At 34.8% G+C, this 10898-nt stretch overlaps 1 protein-coding gene across 8 annotated transcripts in view; it reads left to right on the top strand.

Moving 5' to 3' along the window:
• The window catches only part of LOC121317318 (protein RUFY3-like), a 27069-nt gene extending 16595 nt beyond the window's left edge, over positions 1-10474 (top strand). For 4 of the 8 annotated variants that reach the window (XM_041253128.1, XM_041253137.1, XM_041253146.1 and 1 more), the window contains 15 exons: positions 883-984; positions 1391-1514; positions 1744-1808; positions 2129-2194; positions 2328-2397; positions 2770-2862; positions 3156-3239; positions 3433-3600; positions 4073-4170; positions 6226-6345; positions 6989-7121; positions 7581-7651; positions 7999-8026; positions 8469-8537; positions 9317-10474. In XM_041253128.1, the coding sequence (XP_041109062.1) occupies positions 883-984; positions 1391-1514; positions 1744-1808; positions 2129-2194; positions 2328-2397; positions 2770-2862; positions 3156-3239; positions 3433-3600; positions 4073-4170; positions 6226-6345; positions 6989-7121; positions 7581-7651; positions 7999-8026; positions 8469-8537; positions 9317-9460 (1435 nt within the window). In that variant the 3' untranslated portion in view covers positions 9461-10474. Of the gene's footprint in view, positions 1-882; positions 985-1390; positions 1515-1743; positions 1809-2128; positions 2195-2327; positions 2398-2769; positions 2863-3155; positions 3240-3432; positions 3601-4072; positions 4171-4659; positions 5409-6205; positions 6346-6988; positions 7122-7580; positions 7652-7998; positions 8027-8468; positions 8538-9316 lie in introns of those variants that run through there. The other 4 variants (XM_041253173.1, XM_041253177.1, XM_041253184.1 and 1 more) reach the window with 2 other exon arrangements.
• Positions 10475-10898: the final 424 nt, after the last annotated feature.

Below are 10898 nucleotides of genomic sequence, written 5' to 3'. Positions count from 1 at the left end.
GCGTGTCGATATTTCTTTAAATAGTGAAACCAATTATGTTTTCCTTTGACCAGTAATTTGAGAAATATGTTTATAGTAGTGCTGCCCGTATTCTCACAAAGCCCAAGAAACATGAGCATATGTATCTCCTGTCATTGCTATTCTCCACTGGCTGTCAGTCAAATGTAGGATTTAATTATATAATTTATTACAAGCTTATAAATCCTTACATTCTCAAGGCCCTGCTTATCTTGGGGATCTCCTTCAGTAGCACATACCTAAATGAAAGTTGAGAGCTGGTAACAATGTTCTTTTGTCTGCGCCTAGGACTCGTCTGTGCACTGTGGGTGATCGGGCTTTCTGCTCTTCAGCCCCATGCCTATGGAACGCCCTGCCAGGCTATTTTAATGATTTTTTTAAATCTAATCTTAAAACGTACTTCTTTCGATTTGGCTTTCTGTAAATGATTTTACTGTTTGAAATGAAATTGAAATGTCTGTTTTTGTGCTGCTTTGTGAAGTGATTTGTGATTTTTATACATAAACCGCTATATAAATACAATTTATTATTATTATATTTATTATTATTTAATAAATAAAATGGCAGTGTGTGATGGATAGGAGTTATTAAATTATTTAACTATCTATGCAGGCCCAGGGAAGCACTAGACCTGAACTTAAAACAGTTCAATTGAGTCTATTCCACAACAGTTATGCTGTCTGTCTCTATAACCTCAGTACAGAAGCAGAGAACCTAAATCTTCCTGTATGTAGTCCTGAACTAGTTATTTTTTTTCACCAGGGTTCATTCTTAATAATGACCTCATCTGGACATGTTCCATGTTATATAAATATTTTACATTATAAGAATATTGAAATGTCGTCTTTTGTTCCATCTTTACAGAACCCCGATCGGCAGAGGAAGAGCCTGGCTTCGTCTGGCATTGATGCAGAAGAAGCTCTCTGATTATATGAAGACTTTGATTAACAGAAAGGATCTTCTTAGGTTAGTTTGCAATATTCTTTACAGATACAGTTTCAACTACAGCATTGTGAAGAATCCATCACTGATCCTTGATTTATGTTGCGTAGTAAATGTTTTGCTGCATGTCATATTCTAATCCTTTTAATATATTTTACTTTTATATCAGTTGAAAAGCTTCAGTAAAACATGTCATGAACCATTGCCTAATTATTAGTGTATTTTACTAAAACATTTGTAATTAGAACAGCACAAGTATGGACAATTACACTTAATATACAATAAGCAAAATAAACTAAAATAAAAAAAATCCAAGTGAATAGAGGGTTGCTATGTGAGCTTGAAGTAGTCAGAATTACTTTAAGATATAAATGATCAAATATGGAGAAAACACATATTCTCGATTTAATAAAATATTTTTTGATTCCAGTGAGTTCTATGAACCAAATGCCTTGATGATGGAGGAGGAAGGAGCTGTGATTGCTGGACTGTTGGTCGGGCTCAATGTTATTGATGCAAATCTCTGTATGAAAGGAGAAGATCTAGATTCGCAGGTGCTTTTTCAAATGTGTTTTATGGAAGTTGGTGTATTCTGTTGCAGAGTCTAGACTTTTTAAGGTTTTTAGTTTTAGTTAGTCACTCATTTGTGGTTTTCAGAAACTTATGTAGCAGCAACAGATATACAGTATTGAATGGTCAGACCTTTGCCAATCTATCCCGATCCACACATTATTTTGAAACGAGGCGAATGTTTTTTCTCTAACTGATCTTGTTGCCCTGCAGGTTGGGGTTATAGATTTCTCTATGTATTTGAAGGATGGAAGTCACAGCAGCAAAAGCACTGAAGGGTAAATCATTAAAATGTTCTCATACTTTCATACTGTAAACTATAGAACTACAGTGAAGTGGTTGTATTCTGTTGCATCAAGAAGATTTACATAATAAAGTCATTCAAGTTATCATTTATTAGGACATTGCAGCCAACACTTCACACTAATATTTCTCTACCTGTTTAAAACTTGAATTTTAAACCTGTGTAAGATATTGTTTTCCGGATTGTTCTGTATTGATTTTAAGGATCTTAAGCTCAGAGCGCAGCTCTCATTAGTGTATCTCATATTCTGATTTCTTGTTTCTGGTATTGACTCTTAATATTTTTCTGTTTCAGGGATGGACAAATTACCGCAATTTTGGACCAGAAGAACTATGTTGAAGAACTCAACAGACATCTAAGGTATAATCATTTGAAATATAAATCATGCACGTTGGCCACAAAATGATTCGCAGTCCATTGCTGTTATTTTAAAAGAGGTTTGTATACCCGTAGTTGTCTATCAGTGTGATCTTTTTATTTTTCTTATTAACAGTGCTTCAGTGAACAACCTGCAGGCAAAGGTTGACGCTTTAGAAAAGTCAAACACGAAACTAACAGAAGAGGTTGGTCTTTTATTACTCTAAGTGAACTATCTTGCAACAATATGTATGCATACCCCATACAGCTGTAAAATAGCTTCTACATAATGTAGTTCCAGAATTTGGTGTCACTTTAACCTATTTTTAAATGGAAGTATTTCTTATAAAATCTTACCTGTAAAACAAAACCATGAAAAAAAAGGATACCCCCTATTTTCATGTGTTTATTGTGATTTGGATTCCTAAGCTACAGCTGAGTTTGGTGATCAGGTTCATAGCAGAGTTCATGGTTTCTCATACTTCAGTATACAATTGTACGTTTTCTGTTAAATGTGATTGGTTCTTGACAATATTGAGTTTTTTTTAAATCTGTACTCCTTTTTTGTTTGTTTTTAGCTTGCAGTTGCCAACAACAGGATCATAACAATGCAGGAAGAAGTAGAGCGAGTAAAAGAGGAGAGCTGTTATCTTCTGGAGTCAAACCGCAAGGTTATTGCAATTTTTTATATTTCTACATACCCCTATTTCTTTACAGCACAATTTTTTAAATATTAAACTTTCAGATCATCCCAGCACCTCCCCTCTAGATGAAGGCGGCCATTTTCCTGATGCCAGGTTTATTCTCTAAGTCTCTTTTTTTTTCTTTAATGAGTGTCTCCTTTATGAGTTACTGAATTAGCAGAATTGTGTGAATCCCATGATACATTGTAGGAGGCAAGCTAGATGGCATATACATTTTCCAACTGTTAGATGTTTTTTTTTTTTTTTTTTGGTATCTGTAGGTGTCAAAAGCTGATGGGAGTGCAGATGGACATGTTCTTGGCGACGCACGAAAACAGCTCAAGGAAGAAACTCAGCTCCGTCTGGTATGCTAGATCTACATTAACAGTATTGTTTTATAGTGCCATGGGTAGTGCTGTAGGTAATGCATACAAAAGAAAAAAAAACTGTTACATTTCTTTCCTCCTTAATGTTTTCTTAAGTAAGGTTTTGTGCTCCCCTGAACATGTTGGTCTACAATACAGTAGCATTTGACTTGAATTCTTGTGTCACGTTTAGGATGTAGAGAAGGAGCTGGAAGTGCAGATTGGCATGAAACAAGAGATGGAGCTCTCCATGAAGATGCTGGAGAAAGACATCTGTGAAAAGCAGGATGCATTGGTGGCACTCCGACAGCAGCTGGATGACCTCAGGTCACTCAATCATGAGTTTTCACTCAAGTCACAGGTCATTCACTTTTATACTCTTATTATCATTTTAGAATGTTCCAATAGGTTATTTATTTCAGTTAACCAAGGGACATGATCCTATGTTGGTATCTGTAGTTATTTTATCTTTTTTATCGCCTGTTTAACTTGCCGAGCCATCGCTTTTCCAAGTTCGCTACCTTCTGAAGTGGTTATAGCTAACGTAATAACTTTGTAAAATCTTTCCTGTCCTGCACTTCCATTTGCTATTAAAGCAAATGTACAGTTTTGAAAGAACCTCATACTTTACTACAAAAAGATCAAAGAAGTGCAAGACAAACTGACTTTAACTTAACACAAATACAAACTTAAAATCTAAACACAGATAGTAGATTATCTTCAGAAACATGGATCATTCTTGTCTCTCTGCATCAGATATATCATCTCACAGTCTGAATACAAAGAGACGTGTTACTGCAGCACTATAACTTAACAAGCTTATTCTTCTACAGACCTCTGATTCTGCAGTAAAACAGAAGAGTGAAATTATCAGCCGCTTAGAAGACAAAACAAGTCAGTTGACAGCAACCATTAAACAACTGGAATTAAGGTAATCATAACAGTGCCACACCTTTTAAAGCACCCTTAATAAGAACAACTCAAATAGATGTTCAAAGACCATATTGCATATATGTTTATGTTAAGAGTATGAAACAAAGTTTATTACCCACACTACTAGCAGAGTTATTACATGTAGGAAAAGAAAATATTTGAACACCATAAAAATATAAAAGTGTTTTTTTTTCAGTACTGTATTTAATCCAGAGGGATATATATGCAATATTGGGAATTTGTTTTTGTTTGGATTGCTATCAGGATAAATTGTGTGCTTCCTGTCACTCCAAATTTAATGTTTTGTGAATTCCCTTTTCTGTCTTTAATTTAAAATGGTCCACTTTAAACACTAAAAGGTTGTCTCTTTTCTTATAATAATTAATCTTTTCCCTTTCTGTCCCTTATTTTGTTTTTTTGTTTCATTTGCATTACTTTCATTGCCCTTTTTTTATTTTTTTATTTTTTTATTCTGGGTTTTAAACAGTGAAATGGATATGGTGAAACAGGCCAAGAACCTAAATTCTGCTGCGAGCAAACTTATCCAGAAACCGCATTAGTCGCTACTAGAAAATGTCTCATTGCACAACTCTGATACCGACTTTCCCAGTTTTAATGTAGTTATGGCTGAAATAGAACAATACTTTCAAGGTTCAACATTTAATTACAACTGTTTCTTTTATCTACTGTAAAATATTTTTCCTAAAGTCTCGAACTTTTTTCCTCAGCATCTGCTTTTGTGAAAAAGTGACTACTAAGCCTGTCCATTTGCCCATGTTCCTTCAATTTTAAATGAATACTGATTTTCCTCAGTTTAAGACTGTTATTTTACGTTGTTTCTTGTTTGTGAGCTTCACTGAAATAAGTTGAGATACAGTGTAATGTGATGGTTCTTGACAGGTCAAGGGTTTATTTAATCATTTAGCCTTCAGTTTATAGTTGATGGTATCTGAAAAACTCTTCCCTACCTAACAGTATGTAGTAGAAAAGGAACCCGACTACATTTTGAGTATGCTGAAATTGTGCGTGGCCATGGCTGCTAAGGTAAGTCAAACCCTATTATGACAGAGGGTTTATGGCTAGAACTAGAAGCAATTCGGTTTTTGTTATGTGTTAGTGAACAGAAGAGGCGTACTGAACTAAAACCAGTTCCAACAACACTGTAGAGATATATATATATATATATATATATATATATATATATATATATATATATATATATATATATATATATATATATATATATATATATACTTTGTTTATATATAGTTAAACATATTTGAAAACCCATATCATATTGGTTAAATAAACTTGGTTCTTGTAACCGCGTATCTAGTAATTTGTGGGTGAGCAGTTCAGAGCTGTTGTGCGTACTCGTCAAGTCTCGACACAAAAATGTTATTTGACTCAGCAGTTTTTGGATTCAGAAGAAAGGAATTTTAATATAAAGCCTATACAAATACAAAACATAATTATTAACTTTGAAACAGACTCTGCAGCAAACCAATTTTAAATGTCAAGGCTGTTGCTAATAACTGTCAGTGACCTATCATTTTCTGTGTGATGCTACTTGAAAGAGAAGCTGCTAAATTAGTTCCCTTTTATGAAAATTGATAATTGACATTATAGAAGAACCATGTGCCTGAATAATTTTTTCCACTGATAGTCTGGTAGGATATGGAGAAAGATCGAGAAGCAGCGTTAATAAAAACAAAACATTATTGACATTTTCTCTCCATAACCTTGATCAATTCAAATCAATCTGTAAGGTTTTATTGTTGTTTGTATGAAAGTAGCAGTTGAGCTAATTTTATGTATTTGCAGCATATGGAACAAGTAGAAATTTATGTTGATCTAACTTGTAGTTGTAAACTGTAGTAAAAAACAGCTTTAATAAAACAAGTTGAAGAAAAATCCTGCCTGGTTCATCTTTCTACACATTCCTTTATTTTATTCACCTCCTTTTTTATACCATTTTTTTTTGTTTAAAATGGATTTTCCACCCCCACCATGGCTTTTGTTTTTACCACAAGTTCATGTGGCTCAAATCCAGATTACGGCAAGCAGAGGAGCAGCGTCAGTCAGCTGAAGAGGCCAACAGACTGTTCAAGCAGGAGTTCGGAGACAAGATTGAGAGCCTGCAGCTGGAGCTGGAGCAGACGAGAAAGCAGCGGTATGTCAACCCCATGGTGTCTGGACACTAGACTAGGGCAACACAAATGGACTCTCTTTCTTTCAGCCTATAATTACTACAAGGAAAAGTACAATTACACTCTACTTCAAGAAACTATGTGAAAGTGTAATGCAGAAGTCTCTTTGGGGCATGTTATGCCCTTCCGATTTTCACTGCCAGAGTAGCCATCATAACCCTGTAAGGGAAGCAAGTTGCTATTTTCACATCATATGGCTGGAGTGTTTCATGATATCGTTTTTAGTAGGGATAGCAGTGAGTGACATTATTGTAAGTTACCTATGCTAAGTAGGCTTTTAATATTGTTGTCAAAAGTTAAGAAGCATTAAGTGCAGCAGGCATCACAAGTAGATGGTTGAGTAATACAAGACCCGCAAGATTTAGATACATGGATTAAATGCAGGACTAAAATTAAGTGATGTTGCTCTTGTTTGTTTGAATGGCTTCAAAAACTGAAACACAGTATCTTGTCTACAACAAAGAAAGGCCTTTTTTTTAAAAACTATTTTTACTATTTATTTTTCATACATTTTACATATTTTAGTTCTATCGTGATTTGATGTTCAGTCCGTTTTGATAACGTGCATATGCAGTGTATTTTTCATTGGCCATTAATTTACTGCAGATTCCATTTGGAGATGGAATTGAGAAAGGAAAGAGAGCGGAGGACCATTCATCGGCATAATAATTCATCAGGAGATAAAAGCCCTTCCCCGCAGATAAAAACTTACAAACAGCATATGGCCGAGATCGAAAAGGTAGGAGTCGATCAAAATGTGAAGTTAGGAGATACAAATGCCAGGTAAAAGTAGAAAAGGGGTGCTGGGTAACTTCTTGCTGCCGTACCACATAATGTGTGCTGTATCTGTAATACTGTACTTTAATAGCAGAACTGTAGAGCCCCACCCTGACATTGGTGTAACCCTAATGTGCGTGTTTGTGTGTGTAAGTACGGCACCAATCCCAGTCATTGGAACAATATGATATATTGAGGGTATTGGGATGTTAGTCATAGTGGCCTACTTCTGTATATTTTCAAGTCTATTATTTTTATCCATTCTGTATATGCAGAGTGTTAGGTGACACAGATGGTTAATGCAATGCTGTGTGCCTGATGTAGGATGCTTTGTTCTTGTGAACATTTCTACAGTGCAAGTCAGCTTTGTATTTAAGGTTGACTGAGCCTCATCAAATTATCACTGTTTTTTTCCCCACAGGAGCTTCAGCTAGTTAAAGATGAAAATGTTAAGCTAAAAACTGTTTTAGATGAAAGCCTCAACTCAAGCATGTATGTATTTTATTTATTTATTTATTTATTTATTATAAGGAACATGCTTTCAGTACTGCTTGCAACTAAACTGGATGATCTGCTGTGTTTTAAAATAATCTGAATTGGAATCATAAAAACCTGATATGTTATTTTAAACGCTTCAGATGGAGGATCAGGTTTAAGTTGGCAGCCTGATGATAAATATGAATAATAAACTGTTACATTATCACCAGTAAAAAACAAAAAGCAAGGTGTTCTAAACAGCTCTGTGTTTGTCACTGTACAGGATATTTCTTACGTATGTATTTAATGTGCTTATACAATATGTGTTTAGCGTGCTAATTTGATGTTCTTTCTATACAAAGGTCACTACCACAAACTGAAGATGAGCAGGTAGGAAACAATTCTTTTAGATTATTTTCAATGTTAAAATGATAAAAAAAAAAAAAAAAAAAAAAAAAAAAAACTGCTAAAGCAATTTAGAGGATGAAAGTTTGTATTCAGTTCCATGCTTGAAAATGTAAAACATCTTAATTCTATATTGACGGAGCATATTAAGGCAACATTCTGTTTTGTTGTTCATTATTTATTTTAATGTAACATGCCCCATAAGTTTGTTTCTGATACCGCTAGTAAGTCCATGGAGGAGACAGAAACCCATGTTTGGGGTCTATTGCAGTTAAAATAAATATAAGTAAAACATAGCTTAAATATGTTGAAGCCAATTTCATGATGTAAACCTGTTTTAATCCAGCTCATAAGGAACCAGCAGAGAAGCTTAACTTCTTGCATTATGCTCAGTTTTTGTATCCATGCCCTTTTTTTGGTTTTGCAGATTCCACCCTTCATTGAGCCATCGATCTGCAAGCTGTGTGAGGAGGAAGATTCCTTAACAAGACCCAAGGTGAATGAACAAACTTTGACTATAACACAATACCACTAGTTAGGAAGTACAGTTCTAATATAATTTTAATAAATCAATAACCATCTGAATGTGCCCCTACACTTGAACTTCAAAAGTAACAAAGTGTGATAGATTTGACATCCTCCTGACATAGTGGAGCACATGCTTGTTTCAAACACTGTTCTAGCAGGCTGCATCGTGGAATGCTTAACCAGAGCTAATAAATTAATGTGACAGGCTTTGTTGTTCTACACAGCCTGCTTCATTGTAAACCCTCAGACCTGTCCACCTAGCTCCAGTGTGCGTGTATGTATAATTGTCAAAAGTTTACATACCCACTATTTGCAACAATGTTATTTACCAGTGTATTAAATGTTATAAATATTGTTTGCTACACTATACTTGCATTGCTCTGGTACCTGTTGTGATTGTGTTGAACACTCATTCATCTCACCGAGTGCTAGTTAAAAAGCTGTTAAATTAACTGAGTTAAGGCACAGGGTAGCGATATTTATGACTCCCACTCTATGAAAGTAAATTAAGTTGGACCTCTGCATTAAAAAATGTAAACCTGTGATGAACATGCAACTTGCCCAGTTTTACAGACATCCTTTTCTTTGTGCTGTATTTCATTATAGTGGAACCTGTAATGTGGTGTGTGTAACTGACTGAAGACCTTATTTTGTTTTTACGTAAATTCTAAGAATAATCTTGTGGGAGGAGGAATGACACATGGTAGTAAATTTTAAAATGTTCTGGTTTCTTTCTTTTTGTTTTAGAACTCGTGTAAAAACTGCAGTGAGATCTTCTGTGAGAGCTGTTTAGCAAATGAGTTGCCTCTGCCCTCCTCCATCCAGCCGGAGCATGTTTGCAATACATGCCACACAATGCTGATGCAGCAGTACTCAGCAAGCCCATCCTAATTTCTCTGAAATTATGTAACAAGCAGATTCACTTTGCACCAGCTAATGAATGCCTATATTAACATATCCTGTCTTTACTAGATGCTGTCACCATCTGTAAAAATCTAAATTATTGAATGGTATTTTTGTTTTAAAGAATTGGTGTGCATCAGCATTTCTAAACTGCGATAAGAATGCTGACTTAAAGTACTTGCAGCTAACCAAATAATTCCATAAATAGGTCTCGTGTAGTTTTGAAAGAAACACCTGTAATAGCAAAACATGGTATTTGGTACTGCATTAAGTTAGAAAAAGTTCTCCTCTTGCTTGCCTTACTTTCAGGTCACTGTCCCCCCACCCCACAGTGGCTTTATGTGGTTCGTTAACACAAGGAAGTCTGAGAAAGTGTCACTGTGTAAAGAACTCAAACCAAGGTTTTTAAAATGGTTTTTCTTTATCCCCAGCTATCACACTTGTTATAGAATGTGTTTCTTTCAAAAACATTCATTTGAGACCTATGTCATGAATGGAAGTGCACAACAAGAAAGTTTGATAGAATTATTTTGTAAGCTGTGACAACATTAACAACCAGAATGTACATTGAAGGTTAGGTTAATGGCTCTTGTACAGTGTCTGGTTTCAGTGTTTCCACATCATGTCTGTGAGTAGGAATACAAAGAGGCTTCAGTTTATTGATTACAAAGATGGTACCCCTTCTGATAGTTTATACCAATAAGGATATATTTAAAATAAACAGTAGGGAAAACTGAATAAGGTACATTTTGCAAAAAAAAAAAAAAAAAAAAAAACCTTTTAAAAAGCTATGCTAATGTAAACGGGTAATATTCTTAAATACAAGAATTTAATATACTACCCTTTTATTAATGTCTCTCACTGGTAGCATCAGAAAAATATTTGGAAAGTGTCCACTAAGTGGATGTATAAGAAACATTTAATATTAATTTAATCACTTGCATCTGAATGGTATGTGTGCCTACTATGGGGAAAACTGATTAAAAGTTATCAGAACTGAAATGTATCCATCTTTATCACTTTCTTAAATACAGATCTAAAGTCTTAGTTATGCCTAGTAAGTAATTTCTGCCTGTACAGACATTACTCTTGTACAGAAACACTACAATGGTAAAATTTCAAAGTGTTATATACTCTTGAACATCTTATCTCATTTAATTAGGATCACTCTGGGAAGCAGCGTTAGTATATTTAGAAATGTATTAAAGTAAATTTGAGCAAAGATCTTTAAATACAGCATATTGATCCATTTTTATTATTTTATTTTCAATGCAGTATTTGATTTTAATATTGCCTTCCTGCAACATTGCCCAGAAGCACTTAAGAAAAGGAATGACTTGTGCTGTGTAGGGTGAGTACAGGTTTGCCCCCTGGCTGTGCAGTTGCCAGTCTTCCTGCTCACATGGGAAGCAAAACCGCCAGGGAC

Source organism: Polyodon spathula, chromosome 1, assembly GCF_017654505.1.
Source record: "Polyodon spathula isolate WHYD16114869_AA chromosome 1, ASM1765450v1, whole genome shotgun sequence".
NCBI lineage: Eukaryota > Metazoa > Chordata > Actinopteri > Acipenseriformes > Polyodontidae > Polyodon > Polyodon spathula.
The sequence above is the reverse complement of the archived record's forward strand: the minus strand, read 5'-3'. Positions and strand labels throughout refer to the sequence as shown.